The 25,097-nt window shown below is 42.7% G+C and overlaps 1 protein-coding gene across 7 annotated transcripts in view; it reads left to right on the top strand.

Annotated features, from left to right (window-relative positions):
- The window catches only part of atosb (atos homolog b), a 31,921-nt gene that overhangs the window by 2,984 nt on the left and 3,840 nt on the right, over positions 1-25,097 (top strand). Inside the window, exons 2-7 of one of the 7 annotated variants that reach the window (XM_069138286.1) lie at positions 13,559-13,743; positions 14,286-14,572; positions 20,233-20,419; positions 20,720-20,933; positions 21,744-23,097; positions 24,771-24,829. In XM_069138286.1, the coding sequence (XP_068994387.1) occupies positions 21,913-23,097; positions 24,771-24,829 (1,244 nt within the window). In that variant the 5' untranslated portion in view covers positions 13,559-13,743; positions 14,286-14,572; positions 20,233-20,419; positions 20,720-20,933; positions 21,744-21,912. Of the gene's footprint in view, positions 1-13,558; positions 13,744-14,285; positions 14,573-20,213; positions 20,420-20,719; positions 20,934-21,743; positions 23,098-24,770; positions 24,830-25,097 lie in introns of all 7 variants that reach the window. The other 6 variants (XM_069138287.1, XM_069138292.1, XM_069138288.1 and 3 more) reach the window with 6 other exon arrangements.

Raw genomic sequence — 25,097 nt, 5'->3', positions numbered from 1 at the left:
CAAGTTTTACTAACTGATTAGTTTCATCTGGTTTTATAGAAAGATATAGCTGAATGTCATCTGCATAACAATGGAAGTTTATGCAGTGCTTCCTGATGACATCTCCTAATGGGAGCATATACAAAGTAAAAAGTATCGGGCCTATCACTGAGCCTTGTGGAACTCCATAACTAACTCTTGTTTGTCTGGAAGATTCATTGTTGACATGGACAAACTGGAATCTATCTGATAAGTAGGATTTGAACCAGTCTGATGCAGTTCCTTTGATCCTCGTAACGTCTTCTAATCTCTGTAATAAGATCGTATGATCAATCGTATCAAAAGCAGCACTGAGGTCCAGAAGAACAAGTACAGAGACGAGTCTATTATCTGAGGCTAATAAAAGGTCATTAGTAACTTTCACCAGAGCTGTTTCTGTGCTATGATGAACTCTAAAGCCTGACTGAAAATCTTCAAACAGATCATGCCTTTGTAAATGATCACAAAGTTGATTTGCAACAACTTTTTCAAGGATTTTAGAAATCAATGTCAGGTTGTAAATTGGTCTGTAGTTTCCTAAAACAGCTGGATCAAGAGTCGGCTTTTTAAGTAAAGGTTTAATTACAGCCACTTTAAAAGCCTGCGGTACATAGCCGGTTACAATAGATAGGTTGATCTGATCTAATATGGAAGTATTAATTAAAGGGAAGACTTCCTTAAAAAGTTTAGTTGGGATGGGATCTAACAGACAGCTGGGGGATCCAGATGAAGAAATAATTCTAGTTAACTCGGAGAACTCAACAGGAGAGAAATTTTCCAAGTTTACATCTGGTCCTATAGTTGCTTCCAGGGCTGCTGTGCTTAACATCACATCAGTGATGGTGGCAGGAAGGGTCTATATTCTTATATAATATTAGACTATCCTTCCAGGCCAGGTGAAATTCTTCTAAATTAGTGGAACGCCGTTTCCTTTCCAACTTTCAAGTCGCTGCCTAGCAGAGCGTAATTCTGAGTTGTACCACGGAGACAACTTCCTCTGGTTCATTACCCTCTTATTCAGAGAGGCAACATTATCTAGAGTTGTGCGCAGAGATACTGCAGTGTTTTCTACCAGATGATCCACTTGTGTGGGACTAAGATCAACGTAGATGGCTTTCACTGCTTTAACACATGGCATCGAAGGGGATAAGCATGTAACTGCTTCCTTAAACTTGGCCACGACATCATCTGACAGACATCTACTGTAGTGGGATTTATTCCCACATGCTGTGTAGTCCATTATTGTAACTTCAAATGTTAATAAGAAGTGGTCTGACAAAACAGGGTTTTGAGGAAATACAATTAAATTTTCAGTTTCCATGCCATACGACAGAACCAGAGCGAGGGTGTGGTTACCATGGTGAGTGGGTTTATTTACATTCTGAGAAAAGCCTATAGAATCTAATAATAAGCTAAAAGTAGAACTGAGGCTGTCGTTGTCCACATCAACATGAATGCTAAAGTCTCCCACCATCATCACTTTATCTGAACTCAGCACTGTTCAGGTGAGACAGAGAAATCCTCTCGTATCAAAATGAAAGGAAGAAAGGGAGGGATCAAAAACTCTGCGAGGATGAGTGTCAAACACTTTTAGCATGAAAGGAAAGCAGCAATCCCCCGTGATGGCCGGTCAGTTTGCTTACTCCAAGATCTATGACTACATTCAGCCTCATAGCAGTAAATTCTCTGCTACCACTCACAACTACCAGCCAAGTACATTGAGTGAAGCAAAACTGTGGTCATGAGTAGCTGTGTGTTTTCTCAGTATTATATGGAGCCACCAGTATCTCATTAGGTTGTTTAGGGCTATAATGCACTCATTATAGTCAATGTAATACTGTAAGGTCCCTGTTTCTCCTGACTCTGTCTGTCAAATTGTAGGTCCAGACTTTATTCAATGTGTGCTCAGCTGATAATCTTTGACATTGGAAGTTAAGGGACACCGTTCATGCCGTGCTCCTTTTTGCACCCAACCTATCTTTGAACAAATGGAATATACCTTCTACCGCTTATGGCTGTCTGAGTCGGTCTGTTCTCCTGTTTTAGCGTCTGTACCTGGCAGTGCGTTGTATATGTGAGTGTGGAAAAGTGGGGGTGGCTGTTAAACGCTTTGAGCTGATGCAGGCTTGCTGTCAGCTCTCCAATGTGTATCTGCAGGATTTGATGTCGGAGATTACAGATGATTATGTGGGTTAGATCCAGTACTCAACACTGCTCTGGGGCTATATTGATCTCTAGTGTGTGTGTGTAAAGCGGGTATTTTACTTCCATCATTATGAGAGATAAATTACCTTTCTTGTGACAAGTTCTTTAAGCATTAGGGGTTAGGTTTAAAGGTACGGGAGGGGAAGTAACAAATACAGTTGTACAAGCATGTGAACGTTACTGTGAATGCATGTTTTAATACGTAGCCTTTAGCCATCACCAAGAACCAGCACAGACCGGTCAACTGACAGGGTCAATGTCTCTCTCGTTTTAAAATACAGAATGACTACCTCCGTTAGAAGCTCTCTCTAATGCGGTTTTCTTTTCTATATGACATAAACCTTGTCATTCAGCGAGCGGTGCATACAAATAAAGTCCTATTTATATGACCCCTTAAGTGCTGTATTAAGTGTCATTATCTAACAGATAGTGGCGCAACAAAATATATATATATATATATATTTTTTTTGTGCAGGCTCATTGGCTGAACATTGTACATAATGTTTTTTAAAGATACACATTTTTTTTCACCAAGATTGAAGGCAGTAGGTGGCATTACAAGATGTTTTTCACATTCCATACATTGTCTCATGACCACGTTCAGGGCTGCCAACCCAGGTTTGGGAATCACTGCGCAAAGAGCCAATTAGGTGTTTGCTAGAAGATACCTCATTTAGGAGAACAGAACAGAGCAGGCTCAGGTTGAGATGACAGATAAATTAAACAAGATGAAAAGTTAAAGGGCAGCAGAAACTGTGCCTGACTCAGTTTTCTCTTGATTGTCTCACACCTCAGGCTGAAGACATTGTTCTGACTGTCTTATTCTGCGATAGTCTGTTTTAAGGAGATAAAGGCCTTACAGGAATCCTACTTTTTTTTTTTTTTTTTTTTTTTTTTTTTTTTTTTTTTTTTTTAAATGTGTTGTGTACCTTTATTTCTTAATATCAGCCTACATTTCTAAAATGCTGCTTTGACCATGCAGTGCCGCCTCTGGTCTTTTCACACACTTGTGCACACATTAACTAAACCCAGCTGCAGGCTTACCATTAAAGGTCAGGTAGTCCACTTAACAGTCTGTCAATAAGAGGAAGGAGTTAGTCCTATTACAAACCTGACGAATCTCTGTGAATGGAGCCGTGTTCTCCTGTCTTACTCTGGTTAGTAGATTAACCTATTTATAGGGCAGGGAAGGGAATACCAATGAATTCAAGGATGCTTGGAATATGTGAGTAATGGGAGACTGTTTCAGTGGCAGTGAATTAAAACCAACAGCAATGCAGTAATGAAGACTCAAAAAATAATGAGGAAGTCACCTATGCAGTTTTTTTTTAAAGGCATTTCATTCGTTTGAGGTTTTATATTTCACTGTGTTACTTCTGAGTCCAATCTAAATGGCTCACTGGTGCACCACCATGTTTAATCAAACCACAGGATTGAGGGTAATTGTATTACATTGCTTCTGACTCTGAGAGGAGGATGGCGAGACGACAGTACCACCTGCTGAATAAATCAGCATGATCTGACATTACACCCTGAGAAGCAAAGTGCTGTGATATCCATTTCTGTACAGTACTGTGCTCGACTGTGCTCGCAGCTTTTTTACTGGGGCATGTACGTCATTTGTCAAGCGAAACGACCAAACGTGTACTATAGAGCTGAAACAATAACTCAACGGATCAATTTATTGAAAAGAAAAGAGACACTCCCTTGGAGGTTTATTCAGTACAACCAGTAAGGTTAGCACAACAGCCCTGCAATAAATCAGAACTTCATGAAGGTTATCATGTTCAGGTTTTGTTGTAACTATCTTGGAGAAGTGTGTATTGAACTGTTTGACCATTTTTTTTTTCTGCATTATATTATATAAAATTAGTTTTAATATTTGTGCATAATGGCCAACATGTAGCAGATACCATTATACATGTGATAGGTCAATATCGGCCAATAAAATAACCGATATACCAGTCAGGTTCTAATTTTAAGATTTGAAGTGTTGGAAAGTGGGTCACCACCTTGGGCTGTATGAAAATCTAAATATCTTTAGGTTTAGGCTTGTTGGTTAGGAAAAACTATTTATTTAAAGAAGTCTCTTTGGGCTCTTAAAATTTAGTCTTAAATACCGAACTACCTCTTGGGTGTTACTGACATAACAAATATGTCTCAAATTCCATGCTGGGAGCCTCCTTAGTGGGTTGAATTTCATACTTGAGCCTAATAATGAAAAACTTAGCATGCACATACACAGACTAAATTGAACTCTATATACAATACTGTGCAAATGTTTCAGGCATCAATAGTAATGCCATGTTTTTTATTTGTCAGTTAACTTCATAAAAAGTGAAATAAATTAAAAAAAAAAATGTTTTTTTTCAAAGGTTGTTTCAAGGATGTTGGAAAACCTGCCTCTGTTTTATTGTGGATTTATGGTTTCAATCGCCTTTGTGTCTTTATGTAAACCTGTACTGAGTCAGTGATGTTGGGAATGGGGCTCTGTGGGGGCCATACCATCTGCTGCAGGACTCCTTGTTCTTCTTGTTGCTGAAGATTTTTCTTTATGACTCTAACAGCAGAAGGAATTTGAGACAAGTCAGATGGCTCGCTGATGGCATTACATCACCTTATGTGCCTGAAGCTTTTGCACAGTACTGTATTTATTCACACATTGCTGCTTTCCTGGCCGACATCTCAGAGTGGCTGTCAAGGCACCTAAAGCTCAACCTGGAAAAGCTGAGTGTCTGTTCCTCCAGAGGACACGGGGGGCCTCACTAAAATGTTTCCACACCATTGACAGCATCATGGTGGTGTCATCTTGTTTTCCTCTGCAAACATTGCAGTATTAGGCCACTCCTGTAGATTCCTCCTTTATTTAAGGAAGATTTGCCCTCCACCCACCAGGTAGATTCTCATCCAGGTGCTTGGTATCTCTTGCCTGGACAACTGGAACTACCTTCTTGCTGTTGCCCCCATGTCTACCACTAGACCTCTGCAGCTTGCAGCCTGCTTGGTAGTACAACTTCAGGTACCATTTCTTCATTCATTACAATGGCTCCCTGTTGCTGCTTGCATCCAGTTCTGATGTAGGGAAGCGAGGGAAACTGCTCCTTCCTACTCAGGGCCAATGGTCAAACATCACTGCACTCTTCTGCATCTAGGTCACTCAGAGCACCCTGTGATCGCTCATGTCAGTCAAAGCTCCTCTCTGTTGTGGCTCCACAGTGGAGTCAGGAAAGCCGAGTCTCCACCCAGGTTCCACTGCAGGCCAAAACAACCCTCACCTTTTCAGACTTCATCTCAACCTTTACATGGTTCAACTGCACTTTGACCAAAACATCTGAATGTAATGTAGCGCAATGTATTCTGTTGATATGGCTTCAATACAGAAGGCCGATATATCTGTGTGCATTATTTAGGTCAACACAGAGCTTATCAAGCTAAGACCTGTTCACGCTCTGCCCCTCTCCCTCTCGTCCTTGTCCTGTTCCCTCTGTCCTTCGCTCTCCTGTATGTTACCATTTGTCTCGTTCCTCTTGCCTATAGCCTTATTGGCTACAAGTCCTGCATCTCTCCATGCTGCTTATCCTCCCATCTCTCCATCTTGTGGATGCTGAGCATGTATAACAAAGCCGGGTCTTCTACTCGTGTATCATTTGTCTCTTAAATTTACTTTTATACAGAATGAAAAATGTTCTGTGCTTTGGATTAAAAATCAGCAGTAATGACCTTCAGGTAGTTGTTCAAAACAGGCAGAAAGCTTTTTACGCCTCCGCGCTGTTTTCAGGTTGTCTGTCCGTACATCCATTCATCCATCCATCCCTCCCATACTTGTGAGCGTGATATCTCATGAATGCCTTGAGTGAATTTCTTCAAACTAGGCAAAAACATTCACTTCATACCAAGGATGAACTAATTAGATTTTGGTGGGGAAAGGTCAAAGGTTAAGGTCACTGTGACCTCAATTCTACACGTTCACATGAACATATCTCAGGAATGCCTGAATGGAATTTCTTCAAATGTGCCACAAATGTTCGTTTTAACTCAAAGATGATTTAATAAAATTTTGGTGGTCAAAGGTCAAGATCATTTAGGTTAAAATCCATTTCCCACTATGAATGCAATATCTCAGGACAGCTTTAGGAAATCTTTACAAATGTGGCACAGACATGCATGTACATGAACTGCATGTACACCACAACTTTAGTGGTTAGCAGAGGCATACAAATGCCAGGCTGTAGTTTACACACGTTTGCAACATACTATACCTGGAAGTACACATGGAAGTATGCTGGGTTCAGCTGAAACTGTTTGTTGTCAGCCAGTTGCCCAGTTAGGTTTTTCCGAACATTGAATGAACTCACAATGAAGTGTTTCCTGCCGTCTTGAAAGCATTAGTATGTTTCAAGTCCTTCTGAAGAGTTTTGAAGCGGTGGTATAAAGACTTGGCTGTACATGTCACTTTGTGTGCGTCTTTGTTAAGTAGGCCGACAGAAACAGGTGGAGCCCTGAAAGCATTTTGCTTATCATTAGGGCGTATATTTGTCTTTATTTGCATGCTAACAATTGTGGTGCATTGGTGTGTTGTAGTGTAAATGTTTGAGTGTGTGTGCCTGGCTGGTCTTGTGCGTCTCCCATCAGAGCCAGGGAACAGCCTTTTTTTCTCCAAATTGTAGTGATCTGAGTCCCTGGCAGGGTCCCTTTTGTTTTGTGGCTACATGTAAGACTCGGAGGACAAGCAGTCACCAGTTGGGCTGAAGTAAAGAGAGACAAGAAACGTGGGGGAAAGCGAGCAGGGGCAATAGTCCATCAGGCCAGGAGCCGAAACAACTTGGCTTGGCTGCTGACTTCGCACCATTTTGCCTTTGAGTCTCCCCTTCTGTATGTATGGGGGAGTGTCCACTGACAAGCTATCAGTGAGTGAGACTCATGTGGCATCATCATGTGAACCTTCAAAGTGAGCAAAAAAAAAAAAAAGAAAGTTGGAACTATTTTTGGGGCTATCAACTTCAAGAAAATCAGCTAGCACTTGGTCAATGCATCACCTAAAGCTCTCTATAGAAAATGAATTATTTAGGCAAACATTGTGCTGTTTGTGACTTGTATACTGATTGTAGGGAGATCATTATGAATGTAAGGGCTTATTGTCTCAGTTAAACTAACTATAGAAGTTAGAAGAAGTTAATTAAGTAACTAATGGGGTATATTAGTCTTCCTAAACTGAAGTTTGTTTTTAGTAATGCTGACAGTATAGTTCTAGTGATGGCAACTCTGCTTGATCAGTCAGTCCACTACTGTGATCCACACTTAATTATCTAATAGCAACGATTGGATGGATTCCCATTAAATTTGGAACAGATATCAAGACATACTTTCACAGAGGATGTATTCTAAGATTTTGGTCAATTTGACTTTTTATTGAGTTCCACCACCAGGTCAAAATATTCACTTATTCTGGGATAAATTGTCTACATCAGGGTCCCTGATGACTTTGGTAATGTCTTGACTCCCAAACTTACAGCAGTTGACATCTGTGGTCTTGAGTGAAATGTCTCGACAAATGTTGGCTAAATTAGAATGAAATTTGATATAGACCTCCCCGCCCCCATCAGGTTGAATTACAATGACTGTTGATTTCTCAACTTCCTATTATGTGTCTTTCTTAGGTTGTGAGTTGCTGTTTGGATTTTTATACATGTTAGTACAGGACACAGCTCAGTCTCTTGTCTTAAACACGGAGAAGCAAGTCTTATACTAAAGTTTCTCTTTATTAAGTGCTGCTTAATGACTACAGGTGTGTGTGCGTGTGTCTGTAGGACTGATCTCAGGACCCCCCCCCCCCCCCCCCCCCCTCCCAACTGCAATCTTCACTAAAATCCACAACCGATCATCAGTCAGATAGGCTGATTAAATAGTGACAGTATGCTGGTTAGGTATAACAAAGTGACATTTTCCTTGTTTTCCTGTCAGCGCCCAGATGGCAGGCTACATTCAGTTGCTACCAGTCAGAGTGGTGCAACACCGCATGCTGTGTGAGCTTCTCAAGCATGAAAGGGGAAAAAAGTAATTGATTTAAACTGATGGCCGATGGACAGGAAGAAGGATCCAAAGGCCAGGAGAAGTGGGAAGATACACAGAGAGTAAGGAGAGTGAGTGATGGGGGGAAAAGACAGGCAGCTGAATTCACTGTGAAGGACTGAGCGGGGGAAAGAGGAGAGGTGGAGAGGGAGAGCTTTATTTCCTGTCCTCCATGAATAGGCAGCATATTTCTCTGGAACATTCCATCTTGTGAGCTGGCCCAGCCTGTCACCAAGACTCGGGGTGCCACACTCCTCCTCCTGCTCTGTCTCTTTTCTTCTTGTACACATCAATCTCTACTTCATTTTGTTCCATCTTCTTTCAAAAGTCAACTAACCCTTTTCTGACTAGTTACTGAGGAGCATCACAGAGTAACCTCCTACTACTGCGAGTAGAACTGTTGAATATTAGATGGGGAAAAGTAAACAAATTCTTTTGGGAGATGTGGATCAGAAGGTAAATATGCATATTGGAAAATAATATTTAATTTGGTGTCGAAAGGAAGACTGGATTCATTGAATTACTGTAAATTCTAATTATGTCTGTGAGGAAATGTAATCGTAGCAGCCAATTAGAGGAGCCGTATAAAATAAAAGTTTGCACTCATGCAGAATCAAATCATCTCACAGTTCTGCTGCATACTGGATTAATAATTGAAGGGTGAAAATGAATGCAGAACAGGAAGCAGTGACATATTTGGTAATGGAAAAAACAAACAGAAGTTATTTCTGGAGGGCTTTATTTGGATAGTACAGTGTTTCAAATAGACTAACTAAAAGTCTATATTAAACAGTGACTGTTTGCTGCTGTTTCATTTTCTACATGCATACACATCTATAGTACACATTTTTGTCTACATGCTCTGTGCTTTGGCACAATTCATTTGAAAAAAATGTAAGTGCCAGATCTTACCTTTAATTTGAGTGGATTTACATTAATATAGACAGAACAGTATAAGGGACATATAACCCTTTTAACATGTACTGCCCAAAGGTTAGGGGTTCAAAAGTAACTGGACAGATATACTCAAAGTGTGTATTTTGTGGAAAATCCTTTGCAGTCAGTGGTTGTATGAAGTGGTATCTTCACCAGCAATGCCCCCTCAAGACTTCACTGCATCCACCTTTAGGTCGTGCTTGTTGTGGGATCTCTGTCTTTAGTTTCAATGCTCCTGTATACTGTATTCAAGCTGTTTCTTCCATCTGCGCTTTAATGTACCCATTATTTTACTGATCCTTGAATGTTCTGTTTATCAATTTGTTCTGATCATTTGACACTTGCAGTGTAAATAATCACTTGATAGTAAGTTCGGAGTTCAACCATTGTTTTTTTTATTAGTCATATATGACTTAAATGACAAAGTGAACAAAGTACAAGCACATGCACGAGCACTCAGTTTTTCAAGTAAATTCTTGTGTCGATGTGTGTCTCTGTAACACACAGCTGGTCAAACATCCCCCTTCGAGGGAGAGAGTTCATCTCACCAGAGCGTTACAGTGCTCTTGAAATGTAAATATAAAGAAACCACTCAGGGTGGGAAACAAATCTGCACAAACTTGCTCTCTGATGATGGTAAAGTGTGGGTGTGGGATTATGGGAAGGAGTTACAGCTCTCAAACTGGCAGGTAAGCATCTTATTCAGAGGTCTGGTTCTGCTGTAAAGTCCAATTGCCAGAGGACAGATAAGACAGACTGTGTGGACTGTGCTGACAGGTCATCATTGTAAATGAGAATTGGTTCTCAATTGATTTTACCTGGTTAAATAAAGGTCATACATACAGACGAGACAGACGAGACAGACAAGACAGGACAAGACACTAGGGAATTAAGGGCTAAATTGTTTGGAAATAGGAAGTTTATCTCTTTGTGATGACACATAACTGAGGCTGCTCCAAATAGAAAATGAAGGCTAGAGTCCAATTTATACTGGATGTTCGAGGCTGATAATGATATTAGGGACTAACAAAAGTCCAATATTGACAATTTTTTCAAAAATCCCTCAAATGTGGTTATCAAACACTTGAGACAAAGATATTTAATGGAGGCAAGATATTTTATATTTCATTGTCCACACTGAAATGGTAAACTTCACTGGTATTTTATGTAATTATTAAAAAATAAAAACTTTCTGCATTCAAATCTTTAAAAAAAGAGTCATTTAAAATATAGATTTATCTGCAATAAAATCAACTGGCCAATATATCAATTGAGCTCTACTGAAGATTCAAACAGCAGTGTACTGTGCAACTATGAATGCCAGTTTTGTATTTACACTTTACTTATGGAATTATATAACTTATTTAAAAAAAAATTTTTAAGTGGCTTTATTGTATGCAAAATGAGATGAAACGTGTCAGCTGTTCCACAATATTTCTACCTCGTTACGACATAGAAGTTATTACAGCAAAACTGGACACGTTGCATCACAACATTCCAGTGGATTTAAACCAGCACATCAACAACACACCAACCAGCACATCAACAACACACCACTGCTTGTAATTTCCTAGTAAATGTTAGCTGTGAACATTTCTTTCATATGCAAATATGCAAAACATGCAAACACGCTAGAAGTAGATGCCAATAGACACAGACACGTGCAGGAGTTCATGTCTCTTTAAACACGCTCAGTATTAAGAAGACAACCTCTCTCCCTTCCGCCTTTACACATGCAGACAAATACACTCACTTTCCTTTCCCACCCTTCCTCCACCTCCTCTCATCTCCTCCTTTTGTTCCGTCCCTCCCCAAGAAACAGGCTGACATGGAGCTTGTTTTCCACTTTTAAAACTGGTCATTTAAAACTGTGACCAATTGATTCTTTCCGAGTTTTTTTTTCTTCTTTTTTTTTCTTCTAGTTAGAGTCAAATAGAAGCTCTTCCATGTTTTGAAGGCTGTGACTGTATAGCAGCTGATGTGTAAAAACACACCCCAGAACACAGCTGGTGTCACTTTGAGAGGCCCATACAACAACAACAACAACAACAACAATGCATGTGTCATGCAGTGTTTCACATGTCAAGGCTATAAAAAATGTCCAACGCCCAGATGCTGTCATACAAACGTACGTGTGTGTGTGTGTGTGTGTGTGTGTGTGTGTGTGTGTGTGTGTGTGTGTGTGTGTGTGTGTGTGTGTGTGTGTGTTTTCAATGCCTCTTTCTCTTCAGCCAGCCGCACACATTGCCCTTGACTAGGGGAGGATCTTCATAAAGAAAGACACACCCTTTTTTTCCCCCAAATATAGAAAGCAGCATTGGCTTTTAAAGGGATAGAGGGGTGTGCGTGTGTGCGTGTGTGCGTGTGTGTGTGTGTGTGTGTGTGTGTGTGTGTGTGTGTGTGTGTGTGTGTGTGTGTGTGTGTGTGTGTGTGTGTGTGTGTGTGTGTGTGTGTGTGTGTGTGTGTGCTAATACACAGGGTCCTAAATACAGTGCTGCTAAGGAGCACAAAGCCCCCTTTATGAAATCTTTTTTTTTTAAGCTTCTACCTCAAAAGTAGCAGCTGTGCCTATTTGACAACAGACACCTCATCTCATCTCAATCTTTGCCTGTCATCTTCCTGTGTCTCTCTTGGTTCCTCCTCCACCCCCTCCTCCCCCACCTCCCCTCTCCCCTATCCTCACATCTCTATATTTGGAGGCAATGTCGCTGAAGACGTTTCTTGTTTTTGTTTCTGCTTGGTGCTCACATTTTTTTTTGTTATTCGCACACATTCTAGCAAACACGTGATGCCCTACCACACATACATACTTACTGCATCCATGTAAGCTGAAACAAATAGTCAATCAATTAGCTGACAGAAAAATAACTGATCCATTGTTTAAGTCAAGTCAAGACTATTACCACTGTGGGGGTCATTTCCTCTGCTCTTCTGTGAAAGGAACCCCACAGACTGTGTGTGTGTGTGTGTGTGTGTGTGTGTGTGTGTGTGTGTGTGTGTGGTGAAAGTGCACATCCGTGTGAGATGGACTGTTAGTGGTGTGTGTACTTTAACCAAATCACTCTGAAATAGTTCTTGCATTGTCAACATGCTGTTCCTTATTAGCTCACAGATACCAAATTGCAAGCACAACCCCCCCCACCCCCCCCCCCCCCACACACACACACACACACGCGCGCGGCATGTTGCTGGTACTCTGCTGATAAAGTTTTTCACATGCTCTTCATTCTCTATCTGTACTCCTGCCACGGATAAGCCTTCTGCTTTTGTGCGCATGTAGGCTATAAGCGCTGTGTACGTTTAACGCCACACCTTTGGTTTTGGTGTGTGCGTGTGCGTGTGAATGTGTGACAGAATGAGGCGGCAAAGAAAAGCGGGGAAGGGTGAATTGCACGGATGTTTGCATCTCTATTCTCTGAGGCATTCCCATCTTTATTAACTGTTCTGTAATCCCTATCACCGAGCACACGTACACATGTGGCCGGCACACTGTGGGGAGAGATCACAAGTTTAACAAGGCACACAAAACATGCTTTAAAGGTGACACACACAAAACACAGACATTGGGGGAAAGTGATCTTTCATCTCTACTTCTGCAGAACAGGCCAAGCAGGAGCAGGTGGGCGGGCTTTTGGCTCCCTGTACTTCCTCCCCCTGCTTTCACTCCTTCACCCCAGCCAATCAGAGCCTCAGCCACCACAGTTGACCCCCCTTTTCTCTAGCCAATGGGCCGGCAGCATCCACCCCCCCACACACACCTTTCTTTCCCCTGTATGCCTTCACTGCTGAGTGAGCAAAGCAGGCCTTGCTCTATCAGCTGAGAGGAAACCCAGAGAAAGAAAACACACACACACATACACACACACACACACACACACACACACACACACACACACACACACACACACACAGACCAGAGAGAGAGAGGTTAGGATAGAGAGACAGCTTTGAAAGGAGGAGCCTGAGAGGAGATGGAGGAAGAGAAGGGAGGGTGAGGAAGAGGAGGAATGGGAAGACAGAGTGAACTACAGCATGTAAAGTGGCTTTTGTGTTTAAGAAACTTTGGAGGTGTATGAATGAGAGAGGGGAAGAAAGGAGGGGGGGGGGCTTGAAAGAGAAAAGGAGAGGGAGGGAACAAGAGAGAGAAATGGGGGCTGAGAGTTGTTGATGGGTTTTTGATTTGTGAGGGTGGAGAGAGGTAGACGGGAAGAAAATAAGATACACAGAGAGAGAGAACACAAGTGCAGGCTGCTGGACATCCAGACAAAACAAGCAGAGGGAGGCAGAACAACTTGACTTGTCTCTGTCCTTCTCAACACCACTTATTCAGGAGGAAGGAAGCAACGTGGGACAACAAACCGGGAGTCGAGAGGGAGAGAGAAAGAGAGAGAGAGAGAGAAAGAGAGAGAGAGAAGGCTGGTGGACACAGAAGCACAGAGGAGGACAGACAGAGAAGACAGCAGTCACCACCAGACCAAATAGAGGAAGGAAGGAGTGAGGCAGATCTCTGAAAGGGTGAGTGTGACAAGTTCTCCTGCTGTCAAGTCAAGTGTGCTAATGTTGCTCCTGTGGCTTACTGTCATATTGTTAGCTGGGCTCGCATGACTCAACTTCTCCTAAAATGGCCACATGAAAAGGCAGACAGGGAGGCAGGCAGGCGAACATACAGACAGGGAGGGAGGGTGAGACAGAAAGAGACCCCGTGTCAAACGGCATTCTCAGCAACTATGTCACTGAGCCAGCTTAGTTTAAACTGCCATGACTCCCCCACTGTAACACTGTCTCGCTCAGAGGTTTATCAGTTTCACATCTCTCCTATCACTCTGTGTGTCTGTCTTTGCCACTTCCTCTTTAACATTTACAAGCACACTCGCAGTCAGCTGTCATCCCTTCCCATTGTGGACAGAAGTAATCTAATCATCAGCTGATTGTTTGCAGGAGCACCCAGAAACTTTGTGTCCCTGTGTGTGTGTGTGTGTGTGTGTGTGTGTGTGTGTGTGTGTGTGTGTGTGTGTGTGTGTGTGTGTGTGTGTGTGTGTGTGTTTATCACCCTCCAGGCACAAGCACAGGACTGGGAGTAGCTCGGGCGGGGATCTGCTAAAACTTGATGAGACAATTGGGGCATTTGGGAGGCCACTAACTTCACGCTGATGCTATCAGGCCTCTTGTTTTGGAGCTGTGTGTGAAGGGTGGACTGAGGACACGAGGAGGGCAGAGTGCAGCTGAGCAGCTACAGATGGAAAGTTTTCACAAAAAGCCCATTCAAGATGACGGCTTGTGTCACAGATTGAAAATACATCATATCAGATCTATAACAGCGTGGAGAGTTAACCCTACCCAAAAGGTAAATGCTACTAAATCCCCCCTTAACTCTTGTAAACGTGGGAAAATCCATCATGGGCAAGTTTGCCTGCTGTGCGAGATATTTGAATAACTAATCAGCCGTTGATTGATTAGTTATTGAGTCATAATCTCTATTGAGAGCCACGTCTTTAATGAAATGTTGCCTTTATATGTTTTTTTTGTGTTTTAGGATGAAAAATATGAACACAAGCTTTTGTGAGGAACCATAATGTCTGCCTCTGTCAGTAGTTTTTGATCTAAACTTGTCTCTGCATTGGAGATAATGAACACAAATTAATAATATGGACAAAATAAAAGTTACAGCTCCATACTGTACCGTATTTAGGGTGAACAGATCCCAACAAACCAAATGAGGGGCAAAGAGTACGTTTGTGTGGGACACGTTACCAATGCTGAGAGGTAGTCTAACCTTCTCTATCCATAAACACACACAATGTGTCATGCAGGTTACAGGTTTGGTCTGTAGCATGTGAAGGACTAAACACTTTCGGAAACTCCAGCGCTACGTAAATACAGTAAGCATGAAAGGAAGGTAAAGTTTAACCGTAAATAGTCCTATGTGGTACCAGCTTACAAACAGTCTGCTGACCTGTATTATTGCTGGACAGTGTGGTAAATGCAAGTTACTTGTTATTGACATCAAACACAGCCCTTTCCTGCTTTCCTCTCAGATTTTTAGAAAAGCATCTGGCCTGTAGTTTTGACTTTTAAAAACTAGAAAGAGGCAAAATATGGGGCATCGCCTCAATATGTGGGACGCAGGACAAGAGATAAAAAGGCTGTGCAGCTACACGTAATGTAGGACAAGAGGTCACCCTGACTACATATCTGCATAAAATGTAGAAGAATATGAACAAAATCTTTTATTGTAATGAAAGAATAAATCTCTTAACCAGTAATTGAGCAGGTCAGTCTGAGTCCAAACAGCTGTAAACAGAGCAGCTGTTTCCCTCCCAGATGCAGTAAAAACGAATCTGAATTATGCAGTTTGTGTGTGTTGCTCTTCTGATGAGGATTGTCAACAAACCCCAGGCTGAAGTTATTGTAATTGTTGTATTAAATGTCTAGATGTTATATTTACCCTTTTGTAATGTTTTTTTGGGGAGTTTTGTACTTGATAGCTGCTGAAGGAGAGAAAGCGACGGTGCTGTGAATACTGTGCCCTGTGTTTATGTGCGCACACATGCATGTGGCATTTGGGTGTTGTGATGAATATACTCAGGCCTAATGTCAGGTTATTTTCTGAGGATAGCTGCTGGCTGTGAACTCTGCCCCTCTAACCTCCATACATTTTACTGAGAGCTGGTCCTCCGTCGGAGCCTTCAGCATACCCCCTAATGACATGCTTTCTGTATACTTGTGTGAGTGCATTTTCTTCCACCCATGTTGCAGCTTTTCGAAGTTTACAGGGAGCCACAGGGTTTTAAGTGCCTATTTTGCAGATGTTTTTGCTTAACATACTGATGCTTCGGCTGCCGCTCAATTGACTGATGAGTGTCTCGGTCTCATGAGAGCTCTGAGTAGCATATTGAGTGGAACTTTTTCAAACGAAGATCATTCTCCTTTTACCACCATCCCTAACGGCACCTCTCTCCTCATGATAAAATGAAATGCCTCTGGGCATCCTTGTGCGATAATTCATCTGACCCAAGACTGCTGGCCTTTGACCTCGTGACCGCAGTCTTCCTCGACCTGAAGGACGCTCACACACGGACACAAAGTGGTGCCTATATGCTATGCATTCCTATGAACAGATAGACTTGTACACATTTCAGCACACCTCTGCCGCTAAACACCCTTCACCTCTTCTGAACAGAACGTTTCAGACACGTCTCAGGTCAAAGGTATTGAACCCTTTGCCTCATACAAGATTTTAAATGAGAGTGCTTGTGAACTTTGAGTTTTAGTGCACAATCAAATTTAGTAGCCATATCAGGCTCTATGCAGCAGACAGAACTGTTTCCTCACAAGTTACCTCAAAGCTTTCATTGCTAATTCCCATTATTTTTCACTCTGGATCCCAGCAGTTGATAAATTCTCCCTTCAGTTTCCCATCTCATTTTCTTTATTACTATCTTCAAATTATTTTTGTTGGAAAATCATCTCTCAGGTTTGTTTATAAGCTAATTCCATTGTAATGTTTTTGTTACCATAACTCAGTCTGCTCTCATTTTGATCTAGACCCAGGCCAAGTCAAACTCTGACTTTTATTATTTCTCATTAGATTTCTGGATTTTCATCTTTTCCTCTGATTTGGCTTTGTCTCACCCACACATATTGTATTTTCCCCTCATGTGTTCATGCAAATGAAACAAACCTATAATAGGACTGAGCACAGCAGGATTAGCTCGAGTTAATTCATTAGTTTTGTTTGTGGGTTTTACTTCCAACCAAAAATGTTTTTGAGGTTTTTAATTAAACCACACTGTTAAGTCTCATTATTTTGCATAAAACGGTTTTCTGGCTACAATCCTACAGTCAACCCTCTTTCTTTTTTTTCTTTTTCTTTTTCTTTTTGCTGAGGCAGTTATTTCTTCACAGAAATGACAAGTAAATAGTGGGCTTTGTTAGGATTATATTTTTTTAAAGATATGCACAGTGGGTTGCCATTTTGTACAGCTTAATTTGTAGGCTGTCAACTAGTCACACAACTGCTGGTTTATGTACTGAAGCCATGAACAGTCTGGGTTGGCCCTGACACTGGTGGGGTTCTATGTACTCCTGCTCTATTTATAACTTCCTCAAGGTTTTTGGCTGGGCTCTCTCCCCTCATCCTCTATCTCGTCCTCTCTTTCTGTGTCTCTTGCTGTGGGTTTCTGTCAGGTGTTTCTCTTCCCGTTGTCCGTCACCTCACCGTATCCAATCTCGTGCTGTCTCTGTGGGAATGATTATTTGCTGGCCCATTTTCAGCAGTGCTGCTGATGTTGTGTTGAGATTGCACCTGGCCTGCCAATGATGCGCAACATCTTCATGACTTAATGTCAGCAGTGAAATGAATGAGATGAAATATAATGTCATTTACAAGTTTAGATTTTTTTTTAAAGAGCAATTACTATTAATGGGGGTGTGACTGCCAGCGTATTAAAACCACTACAATGTTCAGTGATGCAGTAATACAGTCGCTAAATTCTCAAGTCTGAATTGACACACACACACCTCATAACCTGAAGCACTTCTCGGGGTGAAGCCACAGTCTTTCCTCCTCATCTGTTGGCCACTCCATCGAGCCCGAAAAGGACCGGCCAGCATGTGCCTATCCTCCTGCTCAGCTAGTTCAAAATAAGGTCAGATATTAATTGGGACCCAGCACAGAGCCCTTGGGTGCTCCCAGTGAGCTCTGGCACAGGTGATGACTATTAATATTCCTGCTGACTTGTCTCTCATTTTTCCCCATCCCCCCACTCCCAGTGTGCTAACTGTTGTCAAGGTGGCAAAACAGGAGGAGGAGATTCCTTCTTGTGTGTTGATTGAACTTCCGAGAGTCCCGCTGCCTATCTTTTGTCATTTGACTCGGTAATGAACTCAACCCTGTTGACTGGGGCTGGTGTGGTTTTACACCAATCTCCTTCCACCTAGAAATGTCAGGGAGGCTGTAGCTCAGTCGGTAGAGTTGGTTGCACACTAATCAGAAGGTTGGTGGTTCGATCCCAGCTCCTCTTGTCCACATGTCTCAGTGTCCTTGAGGAAGACACTGAACCCTAAAATTGCTCCCATCGGTGTGTTGTAAGTCGCTTTGGATAAAAGCGTCAGCAAAATAATGAATCTCCCAGGTGAACAGTATGTGGATATGTCCTGCAGGTGTTATGTAATTCTGATATTTTTTCAGAACTGATATAGCCATGATCCATCTTGGTCACGTTTGCCTAATTTCAGTAAGAACACAAAATAGTAGTGATGTGGTAAATACAGCGTGTCAGCTGTATTTATCTAAACGTTAGAGCACCAGCATGTTATGTTTTATAAATTGAGCTTTTTCTGTGGTGTGTGTGTATAGAAAAAAAACTTCCATCTATTCTGGGTTGTAAAAAAAAAATCGGATTTCTTTTAGGTGCATGATGTGTGAGATGTGTTGTTGTAAATTATGGGAGAGGCCCTCATGTTTGTGCTAAATCTGTGCTCCCTGGGTTTTCCCAAAGGTAGTGTTGTGTGGCTGCATGGGGACCACACTTCATGAGAGTAATTACAGGTGACAAAAGCTTCACTCTTGACCGTATGATTCTTTGTGTGCATTGGTAGAAAAGCACCATTACCTGATTGTATACAATTAGATCAGCAGTTGTATATAATCTGGTCGTAACGTATTCGGGGGTGGTGGTGGTGTGGGGGGGGGGGGGGGGGGTGGAGGTGAAGTCTGTCTCTGCTCCCCCTTTTATGTCCTTTCTGTCTGGCTCCCTCTCATTCCTGTGTCATCTTTGACAGATAATCCCTCCCTTCTCATTCAAGACTTTATTGTCCCGACTGAATGAAGATTTTGGTTTGAGAACACCGTGAAACTTAATACACACTCGTATAAACACTATTTGTCAGACACCATCAGCAGGTCATCTAGAGTACAGCTAGTCTACACACTTAATATTAGTATCGCAATTTAGTTTTGATTGAACCAGTGGATACATTAAACCAATGGAGTCAAAAATATGCACAAACAACTGAACAACTTTTTTTTTAATTTCCTCTTGCTTGATCTTTACAACTATTTCAACTATATGCAATAGATGACTTCATTGCTATTTCATCATAAAAGGAAATGCAAAAAAAGAGTGAGGCCATTTGCTGTAATGTAGGTTTGAACGGGAACCAGCTGTACTTCTGGTCTTTGCTGATTTATATTGGTACCAGCAGGATGTGGCGGTCTTTAATTTCAACCACTAGATGAAACATCTAAGCACGTCAATCAAATCCTTTTTCCTGCTTTAGCAGCATCACTGTGCATTTAAATTGTTTAGCTGGCTGGACACATCTTATGGAGGACAGCCATTTTTAATTTTTTCCAAAGGAGCATCTTTGCTGGTCTCCCCATGCCCTGCAGGAAACCCCTCCCCCCCCACCTCTCCAACACACACGGACACACGGACACACGGACACACACACGCACACGCACACGCACACACCCTCTCTCTCTCTCTCTCTCTCTCTCTCTCTCTCGCTCCCTCTAGTTCTGCTTCTCTTTCTCCGTCTTTGTGGCCAAGCACAAAGGAGCCGTTATCCTTGGGCTACTGGTTGCCACGGTGACAGCTCACGGCAACCCGGCCCCCCCCCCAACATTCCCAAATTTTGGTCCAAGTGGGTCGGGAATAGACTCGATCCACTTGGCTGAGCACCACAGTTATGTCCATGAGTGACTCCCTCCAGTGTTTGGGTTTTTGTATTTATTGTATGATTATGGAAAATAACCGAGAATGACCTATCGGACTTGTTGAGTACTTACAGTAAAATGTAAGGGAATTTTTTTGTGTCGCTTCAGTGCAGCGCATATTGACTTTGTGTGGGTGTGCCTTCATCTGCAGTCTGTCTCTTCAAGTATGCATACCTATAAGGACATAATGAGATTCTGTGGTTCTCTCATATCATTATATCTGTCGTGATCTCTGTGTGTGTGTGTGTGTGTGTGTGTGTGACAGTGTCTTACTGCCTCTTCAGGGATTCTGGATGGAATGAGTCCGTCATGATGCCACAGCCGTGCCACACCTCACGCCCAGGTGATCAAGAAGGGCGTGTCTGGCTATCAGTCAATCACAGAGGGAGCCCCAACAGAGTTACTACTAACTTGAATTCAGAGACATTTGCTCTCAAGAACCTCCTGCATCACTGACACTCCACCCCTCTGGTACGTTTTAGCTTTCAGGATGATGATTTGACCAAAATGATTCTGTTCAGCTCAATCTAGTATATTATATGTCTTTCATAAACAAACAATTAATGTGTATTGGTATCCTCAGCTAATTGCTTGTAATTTGTCAAATTAAAACGGTAGAAAAGCTTTTTATTCTTGGAAAATGTATCGAAGGTGTTTAACAGGAATACAGTTTCTTTAGTTTTCTTTCAGTGGTGCATTAAATATAAAACACTGTAGTAACTTTGAATCATAAACTATAATGTCTGTAATCGACCATTTTATTTCCCCTAGGTCTTTGCTCTTGAGCCCACTTCCTTCGCTCCGCCTCCCTCTGGGGTCCTCGCTGCTTCCTGATTACCAGTCTTGGGATGTTGGCGTTGTTTTGTGGCAGCTGCCATGGAGATAGTCGGCTTCCTTTAGTGGGTCATTTCAGACACAGCTCTCAGATGATGTGCCAGATACAACTTGTCCACACGGACAGAATTAGACAAGGACGGGCGCAGAGGTGAGATATTAATCATGGGCATCGTCATCAATATATTATTCAATTACACAAATGCCTTGCCTAAAATACATCATGTATAGTGTCCAATCAATGCAATCAAAGAGCTCAGTATTCATACTGTTTCATAGCTTTTTTTTTTTCTTCTGTTTAATCAAACAATATCTATAGTATCTCTATAATATTATATATAATTTAGGTACTGGTTTTCCTCCTCTGGTTTTGTGGTAAGAATATTTTCTCAGTACTGAAAGGGTTTACTGCCTTCAAGTTGTAGGTATATTGTTGCTATGAAATAGTGAAGACATAACATTATCATCTTTTAAGTGTCAAGGCAGCGTGTCAAACCCAACAATCAGAGACATGCCATTCCTTTGCAGTCACAACAACGAAAGCATCTAAAAAGGAATGTGGCACGCTGTGTTGAACTGTTTTTTTTCACACAGCTGTTATTTTGTCCTATCATATAGTTTTGCATTTCTTCTGAGGTAAAAGGGGAATGGGCGTGGCAAGAACTGGCTGAGTTGAGTGTCATCATCAAGCATGTACCAGAAGCAAGTGGTGTGGATTGAAGCACTGGATGTATTTTATAGCTTCATGTAATTCACACTATTTGTTTATGGCAGTCCGTCACGAGTCCTCTGTGTGTAGATGTGAAAATCTGTATATACAACAAAAATGTTGGCTAAAGTGAATCAAAAGACCCTGAATTACAGATATCACAATGTCCTCCACCTCTCTTGATATCTACCATTATTAAATACTTTATTAAAATATATCCTGTGTAGTAATCATGTATTTTGTTCCCCTCAGGTGCTGTGCGGCTCAGCTTCCTGATTCACTCTGTTGGACATCACAGCAGGAACTATAGGACTTCCTATTCCTGTAGAACATCTTGTTCTGCCTCCTGCCACTTGTGACGGCCTACTCGATCCCGTTGCACAAAAGTTAGTTAAGACTTTTATCCTCCAGCAGCAAAACCATGCGGCACATTCACGTGGAGTTAGCCCACAAGAAGGCTCCACTAGAGCTTCCAGCACAGGAGGGTGACCTGCCTCCACCTACATCCCCGACACAGGGCCTAGACCCCGGAGTCAGACCAGGGGCGCCCAGGCACTTTGGCCAGGAGGAGTTGCGGCTCCAAAAGATATACCAGCTCTCAATTTTCTCCCAGATGGGGGGATTTTCTACCTCCACAGAATCCCACACTGACGCCCAACATAGGCCTGTGAGGTCGGGTGTAAAGAGGGGGTCAGAGGAGCCTCAGTTGACTCATAAGCGCCCCCACTTGGGGGACTCCTCAGACAGGGAGGTGCTTGAGGGAGGGGTGCTGTGTGGGCCCGCCCCAGCTCAAGGTGTTGGGATGGGGTTAACATTCGGGCCGGGTGGGCCTGGTTCCCTGCACTCGTGCATACAGATGGAGCACAGAGACTCTGAGGGGGGACTGTCCCCGAGATCTCCACCCCTCTCCCCGAGCCACAACCCCTCCCGACGCCCAGCTCAGCACAATCACGACAGGCCCGTTCCTGATGTATTTGCTCCACTCTCACCTAAATCACCCCCGATGTGCGACCCACACGGGCATCTCTGTGACCCGGGCCTTTCCCTCGGAAGCTCAGCCAGGACTGAGGCACCCAACGGAGGCCGCACACCCACCCACTCACAGGGCAGCCCTGGAAATGACACCTGTAGTAATGGCTCCTCTGGAGGCCAGCCCAGCCCCCACTTATATGAAATGCCCACCTATGAAAGTCCCAATCCTGCCAGCCCCACCAGTCCTCCAGGTCCTTTCTCCCCCCCACACCACACAGAGCCGCAGGAGCCTGGGGAGGCCACTGAATGGGACGCTGGACTTGAATCCTCCCCACCTGAGCGAAGTGCCACCCAGTCTGCCTCCTCCTCTAACAGCCTGGCCTCTTGGGAGAAAACTCCCAGCAGTAATGGCCACCGTCTACTCTCCGGAGGCCACTGGCCGGCCAAAAAGAGATTGCTGTCTCCGAGTGACACAGGGGAGTCGTGCTCGGAAGACGAGGGACCCTCCACATCTAAAAGAAGCAGGCTGTCACTGCTGGCCCCGGGACTCGGCCCGGCCTCGTGTCGTAGTACTGATGCTAAAGCTGCCCCTTACTGGAACCACCTGCTGCCCTCTGCGTGGGACCGGCCAAAGGTCAGCAACACACTCGCATAGAGTCATCTAATTTACCAAAACAACTGCATCAGCTTATTGTTCAAACTACTGCACTAGCTTATAGGTAATATTAGGGCTTTTGCAACCTGCCTGTAATAACAACACACCCGTGATGTGCAGGTGGCTCTCAGTTGGCTTAGCATGTAATGTACATCAACATATTGATCAGAATGTAACTCAGTATTGTTGGTGACAGAAATACAGGTAGTGGCTCTGAGCAACTTTTTCCTAGTAAATAAAACTCTACAATTTGACTGCAAAAGTCTAAAATTTAACATATTCCCATGATAGTTATGTCATTCGTATCATAAAGTACTTGAAGGAAGGAAATTCACTTTGAAAAAACTGTTTCCAGCCCCAATTAACTGCCACTGGAAAGAGTTTCCAGGTGATTTTACTGCAGCATGGATGAAAAGAATAGCATGGGCACATTTGCCAAGCTTTTAAACCAAAAAACCCGTTCAGACCACCTTATATGTGAGCTTCTCAAACTTTGAATATGGTGCAAGGAATAGCATCACAGTCAGTGGGGGTAAGACATCTGTCAGTCTTGACGGTCCTGGAAAAAGAGGCAGAGGTGTAAATAATATAGACAAACTGAGAGAAATGAGTAAAAGTGAAAAAGAATGAAGTGATGGCCGGCTCATTATCACGCCGCGCTGGAACAGGCAGAGCAGCTCCAGAATAAAGCCCATTGAGGGAGGGTCTATTGTCCCCCCTCCCTCCCACACACACACCTGTGTCACTCACACATGCACACACATAAATACACACACACACACACACACATATACATACATAGATGCTGCTTAAAAATGGTTCTGGAAGTGAATTGGTCATTTTTGAACATAGGGAGGCCAGAAAGAGCTTTGAGTGCGCGGCCTCGTGGGACGGGGAGTGTGTTAATGGTGACAATAGGCTTCACTAGGTAGGTTTCATACAGTGGTGGGATTGTGACCAGAGGTGTTTAGTGTGTGTGTCAGGTAGGAACAGGGAGAAACGGATAGATGTAAGAAAAGAAGGAAGACGAGGGACAGAGAAAGCAGTACAAAAGGAAGAGTCAAAGGGAAAGGAGCAGATTGTCAGAGGTGATAAATAACGGTTAAGTGAGACAGGATAATAGCTAAAATGTCACATTTGGATTTAACCGAGTGTGATGATGAGCCGACAAGCTGACAAAGATCTCCGAGCTCTGTAGAGAGCCACTGTAACCAAAGGTTAGCTAATATCAGTAAGTTAACCATGAGTGAAAGACCTGCTTTAAACCAGTGGTTAGCAGGTAGCATAGGTTTGGTTAGTGACGAGTCACCTGACAGCTGCGTGGCCTTCACGATGAACAGAAGCCTGGAAATGGGGAATGTTTATGCGCGTGACACAGCGTCCAATAGTCAGTTCTCCGTAAGTAAAAAGACACCTGAAATACACAATTACACGTACAGATTGTTCTTACAGGACCAGAGAACAACAAAAACACTCCTTATTTATTGTTTGTGTGTCTTCATTCATGATTGGATACCAAGAATTGTATTTGTTAACATTTCAAGCAATTTAGAATTTCATATTGTTTCTAGTACAGATATTTGCGAAGAGCTAAATCTTAAAAAGATAAAAAATGATAATATCCTTGTTTTTTTTTTCTCCTCTTTTTTCAGACTGCCACAGACTGTACAAGATCAGGGAGACGACTAAAGAACGGGCTGCGGTTGAAAAGGTGAGTCATCTGTCATTTCTTTAGTAGAAAAGATCTACTAAAACAAGTTTAGATGGATGAGAACAGCTCAATGTCAGACTAACTCCAGTAAAGTGAACTCGGGGGGGAGGAGGAGATGGGAGTGACGCTAGGTTTCCTGTTCCACTAAATTAAAGGGTTTTGTGTCTGGACTTGAATATACAGACACACTCAGAGGCATGTGACATGTTGGTTAAAACAAAATTAGTGTAATCTCAACCACTAACCACCGGTCTGTTTTGTGTGTGTT

The sequence above is a fragment of the Embiotoca jacksoni genome, unplaced genomic scaffold, assembly GCF_022577435.1.
Source record: "Embiotoca jacksoni isolate LCO1_2020_lvr unplaced genomic scaffold, fEmbJac1.0.p SCAF_8, whole genome shotgun sequence".
NCBI lineage: Eukaryota > Metazoa > Chordata > Actinopteri > Embiotocidae > Embiotoca > Embiotoca jacksoni.
The sequence above is the reverse complement of the archived record's forward strand: the minus strand, read 5'-3'. Positions and strand labels throughout refer to the sequence as shown.